The sequence below is a fragment of the Lepidochelys kempii genome, chromosome 17 (genome assembly GCF_965140265.1).
Source record: "Lepidochelys kempii isolate rLepKem1 chromosome 17, rLepKem1.hap2, whole genome shotgun sequence".
Classification (NCBI taxonomy): Eukaryota; Metazoa; Chordata; order Testudines; family Cheloniidae; genus Lepidochelys; species Lepidochelys kempii.
The window spans coordinates 338,163-361,915 of record NC_133272.1 but is presented as its reverse complement, the minus strand read 5'-3'; the positions used below and the strand labels follow the sequence as shown (position 1 = coordinate 361,915).

The following is a 23,753-nucleotide window of genomic DNA, read 5'->3' as shown; positions in this document are numbered from 1 at the left end:
GCCTGTAAATGTCTTCAAACTTGTTTGTCTTAGTTATTGGCTGAACAAGAAGTAGGACTGAGCGGACTTGTAGGCTCTGAAGTTTTACATTGTTTTGTTTTTGAGTGCAGTTATGTAACCAAAAAAAAATCTACATTTGTAAGTTGCACTTTCACTGCAAAGAGATTGTACTACAGTACTTGGATGAGGTGAATTGAAAAATACTATTTCTTTATAGTTTTTACAGTGCAAATATTTGTAATCAAATAATATACGGTTTGATTTCAATTACAACACACTATACTATATATATAAAAAATAAATGTAGAAAAACATCCAAAATATTTAATAAATCCAAAATACTTAATAAATTTCAGTTGGTATTCTATTTAACAGTGTGATTAAAACTGTGATTAATAGCGATTTTTTTTAATCACTATTAATTTTGTTGAGTTAACTGCGATTAATCGACAGCCCAAATTCAAACAAATAGAGCTTTGGATATATAGCGACACTAATGTGTAGGATATGGAGCTTGTTGACGTTATTTCACATACTTGAGAATGCCAAAACACATGAAGTGAGTATTGAAATGGTCACAAATTAAAGAAAACTTACTTCACGTGTCTGTTTTGTTGGACATTCAAATCCAGTGGGCATCTGTCAAAGTGGTAATGCAGAAGCATCCAGTCAGCTTTTTCAAGCTTAACAAAGCCTCATTGAGTATGTCTACACTGCAGTTACACACCAGTGGCTGGCCCATGTGAGTCAACACCCTTTCCCCATTGTGGGGACCCAGAGCCTGGGCTTCAGCCCAAGTCAGCTGACATGGGCCAGCTCCAAGCATTTAACTGCAGTGTAGACATACTGAGGCTTCCCTAGCTGGTACTAGATACTATGGTGATTGGGCCACTTTCTACATTCATACATATAGAAAGCAAATTTAAAGGGACACTGTCATGTTAAAAATATTTTTTCTAAAAAGTCTTAACTGTATTACTAATAAAAGTTTGAGATACTCAAAAACTTATTTAAAATGTATCTTTCACATTTTATGCTATTTACTTTTTTGCCTTTCACTCAGTTTGGACAATGAATGGGGATTGGTTTCACTTTCTGGTTCTGTACTAACAGTGCTGAAGTATTTGGGTTTCAAACATTGCAAGGAATGTCTTAAGTCCAAACAGCTGTTTCATTTACTCTTTTAAATCATGGAAACATTTCTATTAGATTTTCACCTCCACTTAAATAAAACTTAGCATTGGGCCTAAACTTCCTGGCACTGACCTTTTTTAAAATTTGAAAACAAAGCCATTGTTGAGTTAACAAAACAAGAAAGCACCTGAACTATTTCCCCTTCCGTCCCATCAGTACTCTGATTCTCAAAGCATGTCATACAGTTTTACTGGACTGTCCAAAACCTTTTCACCTGTGTGCTGAGAGCAAATAAAAACTTCAATCTTAAAGGGAAAACTTTCAGATTCTTTGAAACTGAAAATGGTGGTATACAATGAAAACTTTCTCAACTATCAGTTATGCCAATACAATATGGGTTTGAAATTGCATTGTTGAGGGGGCTGGAGCAGAAGGCAGCTGCATACTCCCAGTGCGGGGGCTGATAGAAAAGTCTGTTTCAGTAATATGCCAGGCCTGACTTAAATCAAGATATGCAGTTCTAAGGCTTCTGATTAGTTGGCTTGGTAGTAACAGGGCAGTAGGAAAGAGAACTAGTTTGTGTCTGGTATGATGGCTTATTTTATTAACACTTCATCTCAGGAAAGATCAAGTACTTAGGTCACAAGTGAACTGACATAATGGCCTCCTGTATCTCTGCATGTGTACACAGCATAACATGCTAAACGGTTTAGTTCAGGCTGATATGACTGACCAGCTTCTCAGTCAAACTGGAACTGGAGTAGCAAGGGGTTGACGGTTAGGACTGAAGTGAATTCAGTTGTATGTAAAAGTTAATGGAACTCCTGCCCATACTATGCCTGTCTCAAGTTGGTGTTAGTTAATTACTTTCACAAGCATTAAGTTCGCTTACAAAGCTTTACCAAAGACAGAGCCTGTATAAGTTTAGGTAAAACAATATTTTTAGTCATAACTACTGTTGCAATAATAAGGAAGTATTCAAAAGTTTGCCTGTAATTCTGTCCCCTTTTGCATATGCATTGTGATCACACTCAGTATTTTTTACAAAACTGCTGCCTTGTTCAGTGTGTATTATGGGCAGTATCTGAAGCTCTTGTCTCTTTGCCACTTCTTCATTTACTACAGAAGTTGGAAGTGTCTAGAGAAAGAAGCAAGGAACTTCAGAAAGAGAGTCTTGTGGTTAAGGCTCTGAACTGACACTCGGAACAACTGGGTTCTAGCCTTGGTTCTTCCAGCATCACAGAGCAAGTCTGTGGATGTCTTGTTGCCAAAAATTTTCAGGAGTGTCAGCTAATTGTGTATTCATTTTCTGGGGGTCAGTTTGAGACACCTACAGCCCAGCTTCCAGAAGTACTCAAGACTTGCAACTCCAGCTGAAGTCAATGGGAGCTGTAGGTCCCTCAGAACCTCTGAAAATTCAGGCACTTCCTGTTTCAAGTTGGGCATCCAAATTTAATGGAAATGTTTTTAAAAACTGGGTTTGTCCCCGGTGTGTAAAATGGAGATGCTGCTTCCCTCCTTCAGAGGAGTTATGAAGATCAATTCATTAATATTTGAGAGACACTCTGGTATTATGGTGATGGGGGCCAAAGAAAAGCCCGTTGACAAAGTGCTAAAAGCAGGTGTTGTGGAAAGCTGGGAAAGCTCCCATTTCTAATTCTGCAGGCTCTATGAGGTATTTGATTTGAAACCTGCCATTGTTCCAGGACTGAATATTGCCCATTTGTGCATGAGAGGAAGTGTAATTTTGGAGGAAAGAATTAAATATTTTTGAGGTAGGCTGAAGTTAAAAAAAAAAAAAAAAAAAAAAAAAAAAACCACAAAAGTACAATGGCAGTTTGCAGCAGGTCTCAATCTGTAACTTACTGTTTACAACACTTATCACTGAGATATCTGAACATTATCCAGACCTGCTCAGAGATTTAGAATAGTCCAAATTCTAGCAGAGCAGAGGAGTATGGTAGGATAAAGAAGGATGGTCTTGTGAATAAGACACTGGACTGGGATTTGAGAGCTGGGTGCAATTCCTAGCCCTGTCATAGATTTAATCTGTGTGCCTCCTTCCCTAACTGAACAGTGGGGATAATATTTCCCTCACAAGAGTGTTGTGGCATTAAATGTGTTGATGTGAGGTGCTTGGGGACTATGGTGACGAATGCCATAGAAAATCTTTTAAATAAATACATGCAATTTATGACATGAATGTCACCATATGATCTGTGCGTGTGTGAGCAGATATAACACACATGCAGCTATAATAATTGTAAATGTCTATATATGTTAAATATGGAAACTTACTGGTTAGACCAGTATACCTACTATAATAATACCCAGGCTTGTGTATTAGACACTCCTCAAACCTCTTATGTCCTTATTGTCCCTTTAATTTAAAAAAAAAAAAAGTATTGATTTGACTAAATGGTCTCCTTGGTGGACACCTTGTGAATCACATTTTAGTGTCAGATTTTACAGCCTTGTTCTAACTTAGTGGAAATCATTATTTTATAATGGAAATACTGACAGACTCTGAGGGCACAAGATAGAATGGTCTATGGCTGTTACAAGATCTTTAGTTGATTTTTCTCTGAATAATTGAGCTTTGCTATCCAAGGAGTCTGATTACCACAAGCAGGAGAGATGCAGAGGGCAAAGAGTCCAGTTACCACATGCAGGAGTGATGAGGTCTGCATTGGCTTAAAATCTAGCATTCTTTCAGTTGCAACTGGAGAGAGGCTTATCTGCAAGGTGAAGAATGATTGTTAAAATGCAGTCAGCTGATCAAACTTCTTCCATTTTCTCATCCAGCTGGATGAAATCCAGGAGCTAACAGTAGCAGCACATAATTAGTAGTGGTCTGGGTTTCACCATGTGTGAGAATTTATAGAGGGTTTCAAGTGGGGTGGAGCAAGTTTATTTTTGACAGACTATAGACACTGACAGGGAAAATGGATGTCTTCCTTCAATGAAACTGGCAGCTGCCTGGGAGCACTGTCCAGAATTGTCCCCTTGTGGCTGATATTGGGTGGAGGTGGTTGCAACTGTTAACTTTTCTTTTTCATTAACGTAATGTATCTCTTTCTTTTCATGTGTTGGTTTCTTGGAGCAGTTATTACAGTAAGTATTGCTTTTACCAGTGATCTGTGGTGCTTGGAAGTGTGTGTAAATCTGTCTGGTACAAGGCACTGTGTCTCTGTGTAGGGAAGTCGCTGACCTGAGCTAGTGGAGTTGCTACTTTCTCAGTCATCCAGTTACATGGATGAGGAACTGGGTCTCAACATCTCTTCACAGTCTGATATATTAAATGGCACAGATGATTCTTTATTTACTGCAATGGCATTTGACTGTACATGTTTCAGAACAAACCATTATGGCAGATAGGTGGAGCAAACATAGAGCAAGTCTATCCAGTCCTGCTGCCTTTGGGCAACGTGATCCCATGAGTAACCTGCCCTCTAAATTCCTTAACTCCTTTTATTTACCAAATGCTTCACTAGTCTTGATTCATCCCACACCACCCACCAAGGATGTATAGTGGCTCTTCTTTTCCTGTCATATCAGTCATTGCTTGAAACTGATGTCTCTTGCTCATTAGGGAGGAGAAATTCAAGTAGCTGTGGTGAAAGCTCTGCACACTGTACTGTCTGGTTTCAGTGCTTACCTGAACACTAAGGGCATGGCTACACTTGCAAATGTAGAGCGCTTTGAGTTAAACCAATCTTTGTAAAGCGCAGTAGGGAAAGCGATGCAGTCTGTCCATACTGACAGCTGCGAGCGCACTGGTGTGTCCACATTTGCGGCACTTGCAGCGGCATTGGGAGCAGTGCATTGTGGGCAGCTATTCCGCAGAGCACCTTTTCCCATTCTGGCGCTGTGGCTTGTGGGAAGGGGGCGGGATGTGTGGGGCATTCTGGGTCCTGTCCCAATACCCCGTGATGCATCGGTTAGGATCCCAGCAATCCCTCTGCTTCCATCCACAATTGGTGCCATCTTTCAACATTTTTTGTACTGCGCGCTCTGTCTTCCCTTTTGGTCTGCAGGAATGGAGCCCGAACTGTTGAGGAATGTGCTGATGAATCTCGCCAGCACATCATGTTTGGCACTTGAGTTACTCCTTAAGATCCAAAGTGATGGTGAGGACTCCGACGATGATATCAACTTGGGTAATGCATATGACATGAGATTGCTTGTGGCATTCACAGACATGCTCACCACCACGGAACAGAGCTTTTGGGCTTGGGAAACAAGCGGTGAGTGGTGGGATCACATTGTCATGCAAGTCCGGGATGATGAGCAGTGGCTGCAGAACTTTTGGATGAGAAAAGCCACTTTCATGGGACTGTGTGAGGAGCTCGCCCCCACCCTGCGGCGCAAGGACATGATGAGAGCTGTCCTGACTGTGGAGAAGCGGGTGACTATTGCAATCTGGAAGCTGGCAAATCCAGACAGCTACCGATCGGTCGCTAACCAGTTTGGACTGGGGAAGTCGGGCGTTGGAATCGTGTTGATATAAGTTTGCAGGGCCATTAATCGCATCCTGCTCAGAAGAACTGTGACTCTTGGTAATGTGCATGACATTGTGGATGGCTTTGCACAAATGGGTTTCCCTAACAGCGGAGGGGCGATAGATGAGACGCATATTCCAGTTCTGGCACCAGCCCACCTAGCCTCCAAGTAAGTTAAATGGAAGGGCTATTTCTCTGTGGTTCTCCAGGTGCTTGTGGATCACCGTGGGTGTTTCATTGACATTAACGCAGGCTGGCCAGGAAAGGTGCATGACGCACGCATCTTTCGGAACACTGGCCTGTTCAGGAAGCTGCAAGCCGGGACTCTTTTCCCAGACCAGAAGATCACCGTAGGGGAAATCGAAATGCCCATTGTGATCCTTGGAGACCCCGCTTACCCTTTAATGCCATGGCTCATGAAACCCTACTCAGGGAGCCTTGACAGCAGCGAGAAGCAGTTCAACAACAGGCTGAGCTGGTGCAGAATGACTGTGGAGTGTGCTTTCGGACGTTTAAACGGCTGCTGGCACTCTCTGTATGGGAAGCTGGACCTGGCCGATGAAGCATCCCCGCGGTTATATCCGCGTGCTATACCCTCCATAACATTTGTGAAGGGAAGGGTTGAACGATTCACTCAGGCATGGAACTTGGAGGTTCAACACCTGGAGACTGAATTTGAACAGCCAGAGAGCAGGGCTACTAGAGGGGCCTAGCGCGGGACTGCAAGGATTAGGGATGCCTTGAGGGAGCAATTTGAGGCTGAAAGCCACCAGTAATGTCGGGTGTCGTGGATGGGAGTGAAGTGCAGTGGTTCCAATGTTAGTAGGAATCTGTGTTTGCTACATATGATACACTGACTTGCAGTGCCTGTTTCCTTCCTGGGCTAAGGTATCTTTTACGTTATGCAATAATAAAGAATGTTTTCAAAGCAAAAAAATGCATTTATTGAAAAGAAAATGCATTTATTGAAAAGAGAAACAACTGCGTGGGAAACAGAAAGGGCAAGGGGCTGGGGTGGGGAACGGTACAATCACAAGTTTGCGTATGTCCTGTTATCATACTCAGCCTTCCTGTCTGGAGTGCTGTGCAATGAGTGCTATACTGCATGGTGATGGGAGTTGAGCACAGTGGATAAGGGTCTTAGTTTTCAGGGCTGGGTGGTGAAGCTACAGGTGTTGGAGGCAGCTGGTGGCAGTAAGAACCTGGATGTTAGGGAAAGTGGGTTGGAGGTGACATGGGGGCACAAGGGAAAGAGTTTTGCGACAAGGGCTGCAGGGCGGTGTGGACGTGGTAGTGCTCCGCCTGCATGGCTATCCGCGCCTGGATCGAGTCCGCTTAGCGCTCCATGATACTTATCAACCGCTCTGTGTTTTTGGTGCCAGCGATCTGCATTCTGTTGGTGGACCCTCCTTTCACTCTCCTGCCACTCCTGCACTTTTTGATTTTCATTAAGGGAGTGTTGCATGACTTCATGCAGCATGTCCTCTTCGGTTCTATGTGGCCTCTTCCTGATTCTTTGCAGCCTCTTGGCCGGTGATAACACAGATGCTGAGATCTCAAGGTTGCATCTGTAAAGGCAAAATGTAACACTTAACAGAGGCAGCATTGTTCACACCAGAGAGAGCAATGATTCTCCTGTACTTAAGAAGGACAAACACAGTCTACACAATAGCATAATTTGCCCGTCCCAAAGCAAGCGCACATAACCCCTGGGAGCCCCAAAATGGTGAGTAAGCACAGGGTCAAGGGGGACTGATTCTTTCATGGTTGTACTGTCCTCTGGGTTTCTGTGCCTTAGGGAGAGCCAACAGCTGCAGGGGGGCCCCTATGCTGAACAGTGTCCCTACATCTTCCCCAGGAGTTTGTCCTGGAAGATATCTCACTGCTGAGGGTGATCTGGGAAGCAAGGGAGGGTCTTCTACTACAATGCGGCTTCTGCCCTAGCCCATATGCAGCTTGCCTGTGTGTAGCAATGGTCCCCCCGCCCCTCACGGCACAGTGGCCTGACTGGGATAAGGACCACAGTGGCTCTCCCACAAAACCTGCACAAGCGCATTGCCAGAGTTCTGGATGAGACCTTTGAAGAGATCACTGAGGCGGATTACCGCAGTGTGAGAGAGCATCTAGGCATGCATGCAGCCCTAACTCTTCTCACCCCAAAAACCCGCACCGAATAACTTCCTTCCCAAAATAAAAGCCGTTTACCAGGAGCCTCCTATGGTGTTTGTCCTTCCCTAAGCACTGGCTGCTGTGACTGGCTACCTTCCTCCTGGCTTGAGAACAGCTCCTGGCTGCATGCATCTAGGGATGCCAGCGTGTCTTCCTCCTCCTCAGCACCCTCACTCCCGCATTGCTCCTCCTATCGTGTTGGACCGTGCTCTGAAGTGTCCACGATGGTACTCGGAGTGGAGGTGGGGTCGCCCCCAAGTATCGCGTCCAGCTCTTTGTGAAAACGGCAGGTCGCAGGGGCAGCACCGGAGCAGCTATTTGCCTCTGGGCTTTGCGGTAGGCGTTCCACAGCTACTTCGCTTTAACCCTGCACTGCACTGCATCCCGGTCATGGCCACTTTTCATCATGTCCATTGATATCTGCCTGAAGGTATCGTAATTCCTATGGCTGGAGCGCAGCTGGGACTGGACAGCTTCCTCCCCCCTGAACACTGAAGTCCAGCACCTCGCCATTGCTCCATACTGGGGATCACCTGGCGCATGGAGGCATGGTCACCTGCAAAGATTCACTGAGAGCACTCCACGCCTGGCTGAACAAACAGGAAGGGGATTTTCAAAATTCCCAGAGAATTTAAAGGGCGGGTCTGATGGTTGGTCACCTGAGGGCAGGACAGTAGAGTTCAAAGTGATGACCAGAGTGGCTAGAACAGGCATTGTGGGACACTTCTGGAGGCCGATCAGAGCGCATTAACAGACAGGGAGTCCCTCCAATGTGGGCGCACCAAATGTTATTCCACTCGCTGAGGTGGAGTACCAGGAGCTCTGTAGCCGTGGAGTCAGAGCGCTCTATGTGCCTTGCCAGTGTCGACAAGTCATGAGTTAGAGTGCACTGAGCTGCTTTAATTTTGCTCTAACTTGCAAGTGTAGCCATGCCCTAAGGTGCATGTTTCCAAGGACAGTTTGAATCCAGTTCTGGATCCACATTTTGTCTTTTAAAAGCCAACTTCTGCCCTATTTCTTCCACATCTGTCATCTAATCAAAGCTGTATTTGGCAGTCTGGTTTACTTCTGTTAAACAGGCTTCCTCCCTTGGGTCTTCATTCCTTTCTTTAAAAAAATAAAACATCCTGTAAATGAAATAGGTAACAAACTCCAATGCTCTGGGTATCAGACTTATTAAGTGTCTTGTATGGACAACTTATGCTTTGACCTAATCTTATACCTGGCCACCAGTCATGGGTACTTTCAGAAATGTACATGCAAATAGAAATCTGAAATCACATTGTCACTACATTCAAACCTTGGTCCCAGGTCTGGGAGTAACTCATAACTTTGCTGCTATATATCAGTCAATCAGCAATAAGATCATGTTAGTCTCTTGGATCCCAACAGGTAACCAAAATTTTTCTTTATGGCAGAATGAGTACATGAAAGATGACTTTCTGATCAAAATTGAAACCTGGCACAAACCGGACCTTGGAATGCAGGAGAATGTAAGTGCTTTCAGTGAGGAACTTTGTGACATTAAGTGGCTAGATCTGTTGCTTGTCCTGTTTTTGAATTCAGTATTGTTATTCTCTTCACATTTCTGGGATTAACATACCTCATGTCAGGCTAGCAAGGAGACTATGCCCCTTATGATTAGACTCCCTTTTGCCTGCTCTGGGTGGGAATGGATGCTTATTAAAACTGTACTCCTGTAGCTCTTGTGCAGAAATTGGTTGGGTTTTGCAGCTTCACTTCTGAATTACCTTTTTCTTTAGCTGATTTTATGTTTCAACATTAACTGGTGAAGCCCTCAACTCTGACCCCCTGCTAATGGGTGCTTGATGCTCAGATCTTTATCTCTGTTCTCCATTCTAATTTGGCATGGGGATGATGTGTAGATGGTTTGAAATAAAAATCTGGCTCCCACTTCTACTGCAGGTTCATAAACTAGAGCCAGATGTATGGAAGAATGTAGAAGCAATTTATATAGACATTGCAGATCGGAACCAAGTGCTCTCCAAGGTATGCTGGTGGGTAAAGCATTTCATGTGATGGCATTAGTATTACAAAAGGAAGATTGATGCAAACCTCATTTCTGAAAATTAGCATGACCCTGCAGATAGTCAGACAAGAAGTGAGGAGGGAAGGAGAGAGTTTTTTTAATGGGGGCGTGACTGTGGTCGCTGGAGGGGCTACACTGAGAATGCTTCATCAGGGCAAACTGAAAAGCATAGGGCAGATGATCCCCAAAACTGGTGGTTTATTTTATAAATAGATTTCATCAAGCAGCTTCTGTAACACCTTAATGGTTACCAAGAAGCAAAAACACAGTTCCCTTTAATCAATCCAGGCTTTGGCTCCCACCCAGACAGCCTAGTCTGATATAGTGAAAACCTTATTCACCATATGTAAAGCTCAACCAATCCCGTGAGATCGGACACATTACCCACCAAGTCAATGAATACTTCAGATCTTACCCAAATGCATGCTTAAAGCCAATCCTTATTAACTAAATCTAAGATTTATTTAAAAAGAAAAGAAAGAGTTACTGTGGTTAAAAGATCATTATATATACGACGATGAATCATGTTCTTATGTCAGTTTCATAGCAGAGATGGTGAGGCTGCTGATTTGTAAAAGTCCTTCTAGAATCTGTTCAATAGGTTATAGCCCAGTAGGCAGTCCGTGTGCATAGTTTTGTTCAAATTCTTCCATGAGAATTGCAGGGCTAATCCAGAATAGACCTGGAGACCTCAGTCTTGTGATTTAGACTTTCCCTGACAAAGTTTTAAGCAGATCTGAGATAGTAAGGATCAGACTCGAAAGTTTCTTTATAGCTGAAAGAAAAGGAGTACTAGTGGCACCTTAGAGACTAACCAATTTCACGAAAGCTTATGCTCAAATAACTTGTTTCAGAGTAACAGCCGTGTTAGTCTATCTTTGCAAAAAGAAAAGGAGTACTTGTGGCACCTTAGAGACTAACCAATGTATTTGAGCATGAGCTTTCGTGAGCTACAGCTCACTTCATCGGATGCATACCGTGGAAACTGCAGAAGACATTATATACACACAGAGACACATATATACACATTACATACACACATGGTCTCTGTGTGTATATAATGTCTTCTGCAGTTTCCACGGTATGCATCCGATGAAGTGAGCTGTAGCTCACGAAAGCTCATGCTCAAATAAATTGGTTAGTCTCTAAGGTGCCACAGGTACTCCTTTTCTTTTTTCAAATAACTTGGTTAGTCACTAAGGTGTCACTAGTACTCCTTTTCTTTTTGCAAATACAGACTAACACGGCTGCTACTCTGAAACCTGTCTCTATAGCTGAAGTTCAGCTGATAACCTCTTGGCAGCAAATAATCACAGAGGGCATTCCATGGATCAAGAATAAGTAATGTACATTGTTGCTTTGAAGTAAATCTGTGTTTCCTAAGCACACATCAATAACTACTTGTATTTATTAGCATAAGGCAATTAACTGTTCAAACAGTTCATAGGTAGCTTACTACAAACTTTAAAGAGAAATAAAGACAATGATATTATTACACCACAAGTTCTAACTACATGTTAGTATCTCCTTTTGATCTCTGAATCAATAGAATATAGTAATGAAATATCATAGATTGGAACAGAAGTTTAGCGTCTATAAGCTAATTAGATCACATTGTTAAACTTCTAACAAGATATAGGTATCAGAGTAACAGCCGTGTTAGTCTGTATTCGCAAAAAGAAAAGGAGTACTTGTGGCACCTTAGAGACTAACCAATTTATTTGAGCATAAGCTTTCGTGAGCTATAGCTCACTTCATCGGATGCATACTGTGGAAAATACAGAAGATGTTTTTATACACACAGAGCATGAAAAAATGGGTGTTTATCACTACAAAAGGTGTCTCCCCCCCCCCCCCACTGGTAATAGCTTATCTAAAGTGATCACTCTCCTTACAATGTGTATGATAATCAAGGTGGGCCATTTCCAGCACAAATCCAGGGTTTAACAAGAACGTCTGAGGAAGGGGGGAGGAATAAACAAGGGGAAATAGGTTACTTTTTATAAAGAATCAACCATTCCCAGTCTCTATTCAAGCCTAAGTTAATTGTATCCAATTTGCAAATTAATTCCAATTCAGCAGTCTCTCGTTGGAGTCTGTTTTCGAAGTTTTTTTGTTGAAGGATAGTCACTTTGAGATCAGAAATCGAGTGACCAGAGAGATTGAAGTGTTCTCAGTCTGGTTTATGAACGTTATAATTCTTGACATCTGATTTGTGTCCATTTATTCTTTTACGTAGAGACTGTCCAGTTTGCCCAATGTACATGGCAGAGGGGCATTGCTGGCACATGATGGCATATATCACATTGGTAGATGTGCAGGTGAACGATTGTAAGGAGAGTGATCACTTTAGATAAGCTATTACCAACAGGAGAGTGGGTTTTGTGCGGGAGGGGGGAGAAAACCTGGATTTGTGTTGGAAATGGCCCACCTTGATTATCATACACATTGTAAGGAGAGTGATCACTTTAGAAATAGTTTTACTTTGTGTAATGACTCAACAAGGACTAGCCCTGTTTACCATTTCAATACTCTTCTAATACATCCTTGTGGGTTGTTTTCAGGTCACACAGCCTGCTGGTTGTTTAACTCTTACTGGCTCAGCGTGGCAGAGGGCTAAAGGAAACTGTAGAGAACAGTAGAGTCCTTTATGGACAATTTTGATGTAACTCTTAATTTTGTATCCAGTGCTTAGATACTACAAAGGTGGGCTTGGTAGAAATGCCTAGTTAAGTGTTGTTCATCTGTATATAGCATTGTAGTTGGCCATAGTACTTTGCTTAGCAAGGACTGACATTGTCCTTGTCTTGAAGAGCTTGGATTTCAAAGCAGCACAAAATAGACAATGGAGAAGAGGACAGGCGAGACCGGAAGAAATTCACAAAATAAGGTTATGGAGTTGGGTGGCTAGTGCTATATGCCTCACATTAACTTTTTTCCAGTATCTTTACCTTTTAAAGGGAATTAAGTTGCTTTTGTTTCAGTATAACACATGCAATAGTCTGAAATGGACACACTATTCAGATCTTTAGGGCCTTTAAATTACAGTAATAAGTAAATTCCATCTCAGGTTCTTGCACCAAATCTCCATGAGCTCTGTCTTTGTGACTTGTCTAGGCACCAGAACCCTTCCATGGAATTATAGCTTGTATCTACATATCAGTAGTATATGTGTACGTACGTGTACACACACACACACACACACACACACACACACACACACACACACACACACACACACACACACACACACACACCAAAAAAAATTCATAATTCCCACATACCTTCCAAGTGTAATTCCCAGAAATTACATGTCACATCCGAGGCATGAAATTACACATGCAAAGCATTCTTTGAACAGGTGTTTGAGGCACATTTATCTGGATATTTTGAAATATGAGTGATGATGAGCAAGAGAAGAGGACTGCATGGGGGTGGGCGGGCGAGGGAGGGAAGAGACTGTTCTTAACACATTGATCCATGTACTCCTTTTTTTTTCCAAAAATGTGTGTTGGAGTGGTAAGGAGTCCAAACTAGCCCAAATACTACTGGCAGCTAGTGATTTGTTTCATGGTTGTGATGCCAAAGGGTGGTAATTTATGATTGTGAACATTAAATTCACATTTTTCAAAATGTTTCCCAAGTTTATGCACTTTAAACCTCTTCCATTCCTTTCCTTTCTCTCACTTGCTTTCTAATGGTATATACCATACATATGGTATATACCATGTCAAATAAATCTAGACAGACAAGAATCCAAACCATGTGCAATGCTTACCACTAGAAAGAAAAGGAGTACTTGTGGCACCTTAGAGACTCACCAATTTATTTGAGCATGAGCTTTCGTGAGCTACAGCTCACTTCATCGGATGCATACCGTGGAAACTGCAGCAGACTTTATATACACACATACACATATATAAAGTCTGCTGCAGTTTCCACAGTATGCATCTGATGAAGTGAGCTGTAGCTCACAAAAGCTCATGCTCAAATAAATTGGTTAGTCTCTAAGGTGCCACAAGTACTCCTTTTCTTTTTGCGAATACAGACTAACACGGCTGTTACTCTGAAGCTTACCACTAGGTTTCCTGATCCTCACTTTTAAACTAACTCTACTATAACAGGTCTCTGTGATTGTATAAATAAGGAAACTCAATATCTGAATCCATAGATAATGCTCCACCTCAATATCAAGTCTAAAGTTTTACTAATATGCTGATTAAATCTAGTGTACTACAAGGTTCCAACACTGTTGGTGACATGGTATTCAGAAAGCAATAGAATAAAAAATACTTTTTTCTATGCTGCGTCAGTAAGACTGTAAATAAGTTGCGTTATCTTGTTTAAACTGCCTTCTTCCTGTAACTTAGATGCACAGACATAGCGTGTTTTTATTATTATATTTGGGCCGTGTGATCATGTAATTAATATCCTATTGCAGGAAGAGTTAGTCACTGTAGGAACCTAAGGTTCAGTTCTGCAATGAAAAGTATCTGTAAAGATGGCATGGTGGGGTTCCCCGTTCAGTGACTCAATCCTTTCAAGTCAAACTTACTTAACTGGAGTAAAGAAAGGTATTTTCTCTAATTTAGCCTGGCATCAGAATGCAACTGAAGTTTTATTGTGGTTTCTGCATTATTTCTAGTAATAAACTGACTGCAAAACCCAGATTTGAGTGATACCAGTTTAATTCCATATCTCCAGTGGGGTTACATTGGTGTAAATCAGGGCACAGTTTGGATTCTGAATGGAACTGGACTAGTCTGTTGCTCCAGAACAATTCAGCTTGCTCTCCCACACTGTATTGGCTCTACAATGATGCCAGGAGTAAAGGCTTTTTTGGTCACCAAAGTGTGTAGCTATTACTTGTAATATGCACAACAAACAAGTCTCAGTAAGAAGGTGCCACATCTCAATCGCTCTTCTGCCACTAAATCTACTTAAAATCTGAATTTCATGGCTTTTTTGCAATTAAAATCTCATTGTGGGTATTGGCAAAACCAAGTGTTTAAAATTAGTTGGTCCCCCCAAAAAATCGTGGGATTTAAAAATAAATAAATTTGGGGTTAGAGTTTCTAAATTAATCTCTCGTCTGAGTAATAAGGAACTTGAATCCCAAAGCAATTGTTTTGGAAGATTGGCCTTGAAAATAAGGATTTAAACAAAGTGTCTTCATATTCTCTATGATGCAGGGAAGTGTAGGAGTGCATTTTGACATGAGTACTGTGGTGATGCTGTTTTTATAGCACTGTCCAATATTGATGATTAGAAATACACAAGGTATGTCTGCCTTAGAGTGCTGTGTACGTTATTTCTTACAAGAGCCATGTGTTCTAGTCGCTTCCCAATACAGGTGATAATGTGAACCCTGTCTTGAAAAGCTTACAAACTAGTATCAGACACAATATACCAGTGGATTTGGTGGGGTAACAAAAGTAACATCAATTTTATAATACTCTTACTCAGCTAGGGTTAATGTACAGCATGGGGAAGTGAATTTTTTTCCTCTTGGCCAGTTTCTTAAAGGCTTCATGGAAAAAATGGGTCTTGAGGAGATGTTTGAGTTACTCTAGACACTAACCTGTCCTCCAAGATCTGTTTCTTATGGATAAACATGTTTATATTTACAACAGGATTACAAGCAGGAAGAAGACCCAGCAAAATTTAAATCTGTCAAGACTGGACGTGGTCCTCTGGGCCCCAACTGGAAGGTGTGGATCACAGACCTCAGCACATCATGTCTGTTTTTGTGACTAGAGTGTGGTTGTTGGGATGGGTCAGGCATATGGAGGTTGGGGTATTAATTTGTCTAAACAAGAGAGGAAGTGTTTTCATCTGTGTCAGTGGAGGGTCTTATGTATGCGTGCTGAACGAGTAGACTACAAGTTCTGGGGGTCCTGTCCTAGAAAAAGGTTCCTACAGAGTTTCTGATTTCAGCTCGTCATATGAACATCCTTGTCTCTTTGCAGAAAGAGCTGGGGAAACAGACAGATTGTCCGTACATGTGTGCTTACAAACTGGTAACAGTCAAGTTCAAGTGGTGGGGTCTGCAAAATAAAGTTGAGAACTTTATACAGAAGGTAAGTGAACCTGGTCAATATCGGGTTTTCAATGGCACCGTGGCCCCACTCCCCAACCCCACCCCAAGGCCCCGCCTGCACTTGGCCTCTTCCCTCCGAGGCCCCACTCGCTGCTCAGGCCTTTCCTCCTCACCCCGTTTGCTCATCTCCACCTCCTCTTTCTCTGTGTGAGCAGTGGGTGGGGCCTTGGAGGGAAGAGACAGAGTAGGGGAGGGGCCTAATAATGTATGTTTGTAAGGCCTTAGTGTCTCCATTGCCTTAGTGCAGGGGAGGGCAAACTATGGCCCACAGGCCAGAGCTGGCCCATCAGGGCTTTCAATCCGGTATGTGGGATTGTGAGCTCCATGGCGCAGTGGAACTAAGGCAGGCTCCCTGCCCTCCCTGGCTCCATGCTGCTCCTGGAAGTGGCCGGCACCACATCCCTGCTCCATGTGCTGCCCTTGCCTGCACGCACCACCCTCCGCAGCTCCCATTGGCCGGGAACAGGGAACTGCAGCCAATGGGCGCTTCAGGGGTGGTACCCACAGGTGAGAGAAGCACGTAGTGGAGCTTCCTGCCCAACCCTACCCCCAGGAGCCACTGCCGGACATGCTGGCAACTTCTGGGAGCAGTGCGGGGCCAGGGCGCCTGCCTTAACCCCGCTGCGTGCTGCTGCCACCCCGGAGCCACTCAAGGTAAGCGGTGCTGGGCCAGAGACTGCACCCCTAACCTCCTGCCCTGCACCCCCTCCTGCACCCCAACCCCCTGCCCTGAGCCTCCAATCCCCTGTCCTGAGCCCCCTCCTACACCCCGCACTCCTCCTGCACCCCAACCCCCTGCCCCAGCCCTACATTCATGGTCCTGCATATAATTTTCCCACCCAGATGTGGCCCTCAGGCCAGAAAGTTCGCCCACCCCTGGCTTAGTGTCTGGGGTTCCTTTGGATAATTAGGTTCCATAAACCACACTTTTCTCCAAAAAATTTGGTTCTGGTTTTGAGAATGACTTGACTTGCCAGGGGATTGCAACTGTTAATTAAAAAACAAACAAACTGAACAAAGGAGCGCCTTACGTTGTACTCTTCATCAGTGTCTTGTCTTTCAGAGCACAGCAGCTAACTCATCTTGGATGTTGCTGGATAATACATAATAAATAACGCAAGCCTTTCAGTTAAAATAACCTCACGTGCTTGTAACTGGTTAAGGATGAGTTAAAAAATCTCACACTTCTACTTCAGTAGTGTGTTTAGTATGATTCTCCTGCCCTGCCCTGCCCTGCCCTGCTAGTCCTGAAGCCCAGGTCATAACTCCTTCCTTGAAACCAATGTTGTTGTTTAAAAAACAAACCTGGAACTCTTACTTAATTTCTCTCACACACAAAGGTCCAGTCAAACTGAGGCATTTACCTCTTTATGTAAGGAATGGATTGCACTGTCCTAGCCTCATGAATGAAAATTCAGCTGCAGGTCACTGGATGGGGCGCTTGGAAAAGATGCATTTCTTTGGGGATTCAAGACATTGGGTGATTACGTTATGTTTCCGTTGACTTTGGCAGGAATTGTCAGTCTCCAGGTGCAGCAGCCATGCAGGAAGGTAGATGAGGGAGAGTCAGTGCTGTTCTTCAGTGCTGCTTGTTTATCAAGAACCCAAATTGGGCGTGATACCTAACAAACGCAATAACAACGTCCCTGTCCTGAAGAGCTTACAATCTAAGTAGACACAGCAGAGAATAAGGGAAAGGAATAGAACATAAAGGCAAAATGACTGAACAGTTGCCTCTTACACCAGGAATGGAAACGATCTAATGGGCAAGCCTGGATTAGTCAATGGGTACTATGTGCACGATCCCCATCTTGTGCAGGGCACCCCCCTCCTCCCGCCCCCAAACAAACAAACAAAAATCCACCAACCCAGAGCCAGGAAGGAGGTGGGGCATTGTAGGTGGAAGGCCCTGTCTGGATTCTGTAGTGAGCGCTAATGGATCAGAGGGGGGAACCGAGCCAGGTCTACTGGACTGGTGCTGCTGCAGGATGAGTGTGGGGTGGGCTTGTTCTCCAGCACCACTTCCCCCTCTGCCCAGGGGGAAGGACCCAACAATCCATCCCCCAGGGCCTCCCACCCCCAAAGGCAGGACCTGACCCCACTGGAGGCAGGTAAGGTGTGTGTGTGTGATGGGGGGGGAGAGTTCTCTTAATGCACAGGGCCCCAAAATTCTTTAATCTGACACTGCTGATGGACTTTCAAATTAAACAAGAGGAATCACAGATGTCAAATCACTAACTCTAATTATTAATTCCTTCTCTTTTAAGCCTATTATGTAGTCTCAAGAGACTGCTGAGCCAATTCCACTGAAAACCTTATTGCATACCCCAGGCTATATGTAAGAACCCAAAATGGTCCAGTTTAAAAATCTAGAACACTGAATGACAGCATCCATGGTTTCTCTGGCAAGGGCATTTCAATTATAATGAACCAGAAATAGTTGGGTTTTTTCTTTTTCCGTCTGTAGCTTTCCTATGCTTGGCAAAGTGATCCCATTCCCATATAAAACAAAATGGCAAGCACTGAGGTTAGACCTGTAGCAATTCCCAGTGCACACATCTTTATGACCGTGCACATTAACTAACTGTAAACATATTGTTCTGCATGCTGAATTGTTGGGATTCTTTTTCCTGAGCTTTAAGTTGTTTGTTCCCTCACCTTTGTTTTTGCAGCAAGAGAAACGTCTTTTCACAAATTTCCACCGGCAGTTGTTTTGCTGGCTTGATAAGTGGGTTGATCTGACTATGGAGGACATTCGCAGGATGGAGGAGGAGACCAAGAAACAGCTGGATGAGGTAAGTGGGGAGGAGAGCAGGTGTGGGCTGTGAGGCAGTATCTGTACTCTAAACCTACTATGGGGTGGGGAAAGAAGGCCTGCCCCCTTGCTATGCAATACGCTCGCTTACCACACAGGTCATGCTGCTTCTGGTGGTTTAGGTTGTTGGATCTGACTTTTTGAGTTCTGGCTTCCTAGTTAGCACTGACTCTTTATATTGCTCTGGAACAACTTTTTTATTGGTTTCATTGGTAATTTAGAAGATCTGTTACGGACTATTTTAAAATAAATTAAGATATCTTCTCACTCGTTACTCTAATGAGTATTCAGCTCAATGAGTCTCAGTAGGTTATCAGCAAAATCAGTCTCTGGGTATGGGGTGTTCGTGTGTGTGTTTTTATTTAAAAAAAAAAAAAAAAAAGGCCCTGCTTTGAGAAATGTAGGTTTGGTGCTGGAGTTTCCATGCTCTCGCAATGAATATTCTTTGTAATTTTTTCACACTTCAAAATGTACTTGATTGTAGTACCCTGTGCCTTTTGCTCTTTGGGTAACAGAGCCCTAAAAGGAGCTGCAGCTTTGCCAGAAATGGTTCCGGGGCCTGCACAGCTTTTTTTTTTTTTTTTTACAAACTGCTTTACGTTAGGACAGTTGTCAGGGATGCGAGACTTCACCTCTGAGGCCAAGAAACTCCCACCTTCACACCCTTACTTTGATGTGGAGCTGACAGGGAAGCCGATTACCAGCATGTGTTGGAACAAATAGCTAAAGATGCTTGCTTACTTTCAGATGAGAGAAAAAGATCCTGTGAAAGGAATGACAGCTGCAGATGACTAACGTGGCTTCCTCCTTGTGCACTGTATGTACCCAGAGTATCTGTCACACGCTTTGTTTTGGCATTCAATGCTATTTAGAGCAAAAATCAAATTGATTCACGTTAGCAAGGAGTCGGTACAGAAATTGTGCAAGTCAGAAATCTGTAGAGCTGCTCATTTTGCCTGATAATGAATACACTTTTCACCTTGCCAACTGAATTTACTGTCTTGTTTCAGAATTATTTGAAACTGTTTGTGAGCACAAGGAAAGTGCTCATATTAGAACAGTAAGGAAAGTTAAGTTAAGGAAAGCATCCTATTAGAACAGTAAACACAAAGTTACACTGATGCCTCATTTCTGTGTAATGTACCCATCACTTTGCATACCCTGTTAGAGGCCTTTTCAATAGTCTCAAATAATTAATAAATGAGCTTGAGTCTAGCAGCCCTGCCCTTTGGACATTTGAGGGTGTATTGGCCTGGATTGTGCCCAGCAACAATGTTCATCAATGGGCAAAGGTCTGGGGCAACATCCATAGGTCACAGGACAGAGAAGGAAGATATAGATGATGTTTCTTTAAGCTTCTGTTTTTGTCTTGTCTCTGTGTGCATCACTGTGGACATGCTGACTGTAGTGCTTTGATCCTTGGAACCAAAGTATTTGCATGTTTCAATTTTTCCTTGTTGGCCAGACTTCGTGCCAGTGTTCTAGGCAATGTACAGGTAATGGGGACAACTTTTTTTATACTTCTGCACTGCTGACATGAAGCAAACTTGAGTGGATGTAGGATAGGAAGCAATGTTTTTATCCATGACTACAGCAATATTAGTGGGGAAATGGTGGAAACTAAATGTCTGAAAGGCACTACTGATCAAGAGGAAAAAGTGTAGAAGGTTATAGAAGCTGCCTGTACATTATTTATCTAGATGGCAGTAGCTCCCACAGTGTGCTCTGTGCTTTGTAAACAGAGCAAGATGTTGTACCTTCCCCAAAGAGCATACAGTCTAAAAAGGTGAGATAGACAAAGGGAAAGGTGTTCAACATGCAAGCCAAATGGGCAGTAAAATGATAGGCATATCTTCTTAATCTCACTCTTTGTTAATATTTAAATTGTTCCCGATTTCTTTGGCGACAGTATTAGTTCTGTTCCAGCCTATTCTGTTCCAATCCATCCAAATCATCTTAATTTAATTTTAAAAATTCAAGCCAACTAAAATCATAGCTTTGCCATTCTTTTCCTATGAGCCCTTCCCCTTCATTCCTTAACATAATGAACCTAACTTCTTACCCTGCCTCCTTGATAAACCGCTCCTCAAAATCGTCCACCTCCCTTTGCCCAATATCGTGATGGGTATTGTACACATGTAGAGTAGAAAATGGTCTGTGCCTTGATGAGCAAACAATCAAAATAGACAAGACAGACCCAGGTTCAGGGAAAGGGATAAGAATGTAAAAGGAAAGTGAAGATATGTTCTCGCATCATATTAATTCCAGTTTTTTCTTTGTTTGCTTTAATAAAGTTTTTGGGTAAGTTTTTGTTTTGTACACTCTTTCTAAGATGGGGGTTAGTGAGGGGAAGGAAGGAAAGGTTTCCATTCTCAGAGGAATTTCTGGTGTAGTGTGGCTTCCCCATTTTAGCTACGTTTCGAAGGGTTACCAATGGTGGGGTGTGGCACCGAGCCCTGGTGGCCCTGCATTCCTTCTTCTGCTGTCACCGCCTTGAATGTTCTCCTGTTTCCTTGCCATACTACCTGTTGGCTGATCTGGGAGTTGCAGGCTCAGTCTCCGGGCTTCTGGTGGCAGCTCCAACTTCCATCTCCCTCTTCGCTTCCATTAGCCCCCGCTTGAGTTGCTAGTTGAATTCAGTTCCTGTCCATTACCTAACCCCATACTCTGCTTCTCCCTCTTCCATACCTACTGCATCCCATCTGGAAATGAGTTAGTGGCCTTGTCCCACAGGTCTTTTGGGATGGAACATGCTGGATAACTATATTATAAATTGTCCTCTTTGGCAGTATTTGCAGATAGACTCTGGATTGAACTCTGCGCTAGGTTAGGTCAGGCTTGTTGATGGGACAGAATGGAGTAGTCTGTCCTGCTACTGCTTATGCTGGGTTCAGTCTGTCGCTAAATGAAGGACTTTTCCTTCAGGGTTGTCAATATTGCACCTTTACTGGCACATTTAATTTCAGAAATGGTTTTAAAATGTTTTCCTGTTGTCTCTTTCTCCTAGTTTGCAAGACAGTCAGCAGGAAGGCCCAGAGACTCCACCCTCTTGACCAATGGACCATCTCTGGATCAAGCCTTTCTATATCCAATCGGCAGGCGATTTTAAATCTCCCATAGCTAATTCTAGATGCCCTTTAATATTGTGAGCAAATAGACAGTCTGGTACTAAGCACTCCAATGTTAGCACGTATGTGAAGGAGGCAGCTCCTTGGAGACGTGTGACTTATAGATTGCTGTATTTATGACTCCTCCCTCCTTTTTTCATTGTGTTCAGACCAATTTCCATGTGTCCCTGTTTGATTTCCAAGTGGCATTTTTAGCTGAATTAGTCTTGTGATGTGGTGATTTTAGATTTATTTTGTTTTCAAAACTGGGATAAACTGCTGCCTTTGTCCTGTCCAAGCCCTTCACCATTCTTTGAGTGTCCATTTATGGAGAGGGGAATTGTCAGTATTTATTTGAGTGCAAAACTATTCCACAGAATTCTAGGCTCTGACTTTTGCTCCCAAGGTAATGATATTACTGACATACAGGCTCCAATACACTCCTGTGTTGCCACGGTCAAGTCTGCTGTTAAGATACCATCATACGTGGCTACTGCAACAGCATTACTTGGTCTGTCTAAACACACACAACTTAAAGGGACTGAACAGCAGGTGTCCTTTTGTGTGCGAATGCTGAGACCTTGAATGCATCTTTTGTCTAGATATGCGTCTTTCCTTTGGCCCTTGGAACTATGTTGGTGTTCTATAGTTGTGTGTATAAATCAGCCTTTTAAAATTGTTATGATAACTTACCTGATGAATCTCACAATCTACTGGACAGCCCTTTATTATGATTGCTCATATTTGTAAAACTAACACTATTTTGTTTGCCCATCAAAAGAAAATGAGTGTCCCAGGACAAGCAGAATTTTGTGATGCTGATAGGCATAAATAATCTCCATATCCAATCACGCTCAGATGCCTGGATCTGTGCTGCTGTTCAGCAATAATACTTCTCTGCATACTCCCCATTACGAAATTGCTAGAACTTAGTTTGCCTTTCTAAGCTGTAAAAAGGCAAAATGTAAGACCAAGCAATCTCTGCACAAGACAACTGCAATTTCCTAGGGTTGCAAAGGATGTTGTTGAGTGTCAGAAAACAGCTCTAGGACTCATTCTTAGTCTGTGTCCTTATGGTGGTATCTCAGCTTTAGACAATCAAATAAGCTGGACGAATCAAACAAACACTACTTTATTAAATACTTGAGGAAACATGACTAGGAGAAACAAGGGCTTTCCTGGCTGATTGGTAGAGGCCAGTGTTTGGCTTGCTTCCGCCAGCAGCTGTGTAATCAAACTTCATTCCCTTTATCTGTATTGGGGTGAAGTGAAGTGAAATGTAAATGCCAAAGGCAGCTGTGTTGTTACCATTTTCACCTCTACACTGGTTTTTTTTTTTTTTGGGGGGGGGGGGGTTGTTTTTTTTGAGTAATGCTTCATGCAGTATGCCCAGTTTGTACTCCGCCTCTTACAAACTTCCATCAGCTAATAGTTTCTGAATCAATCCCATGCCATGCTGAATGAAAGTGCAGGGGTGAATTGTTTTCGGTGCAGGGGAAAGATGCACAGGGCTTGCTCTGGAGGAAGAGGCTGGTTTTCAGTCAAGAGGCAGTTTATTCTCTCCCCCCACCTACCCCCCCCCCTTTTTTTTTTTTTTTTTTTTTTTTGGTAAATCTGTTCTTTTGCCTTACAGATGTCTAAGTGCAATAAGCTCTGAATTGTACTGATAACTCTGGCTGATCCTTCTCAGTGACCTCAGAGGGTTTTTGGGATGTGGATTTTAGCATACTCATGAGGTAGAAGTAAAACCAGCTCATTATTAAATAATAGTCTAAGATATTAAACCTTAATCTTCAAGACTATTTGGGACCAGGAAAGTTGTTTTTGTGGCACTATTTCTCTAGGGGTTTGAGAAGCAGAGTCCAGGAGTGTACGC

General features: G+C 43.0%; 1 protein-coding gene across 1 annotated transcript in view; it reads left to right on the top strand.

Moving 5' to 3' along the window:
• PITPNA (phosphatidylinositol transfer protein alpha) overlaps positions 1-23,484 on the top strand; it is a 46,166-nt gene extending 22,682 nt beyond the window's left edge. Inside the window, exons 5-12 of the mRNA XM_073315828.1 lie at positions 4,241-4,248; positions 9,224-9,298; positions 9,732-9,815; positions 15,489-15,566; positions 15,825-15,935; positions 18,628-18,750; positions 19,518-19,587; positions 21,778-23,484. Coding sequence (XP_073171929.1) covers positions 4,241-4,248; positions 9,224-9,298; positions 9,732-9,815; positions 15,489-15,566; positions 15,825-15,935; positions 18,628-18,750; positions 19,518-19,565 — 527 coding nt within the window. The 3' untranslated portion in view covers positions 19,566-19,587; positions 21,778-23,484. The remainder of the gene's footprint in view (positions 1-4,240; positions 4,249-9,223; positions 9,299-9,731; positions 9,816-15,488; positions 15,567-15,824; positions 15,936-18,627; positions 18,751-19,517; positions 19,588-21,777) is intronic.
• The last annotated feature ends 269 nt before the right edge of the window (positions 23,485-23,753 follow it).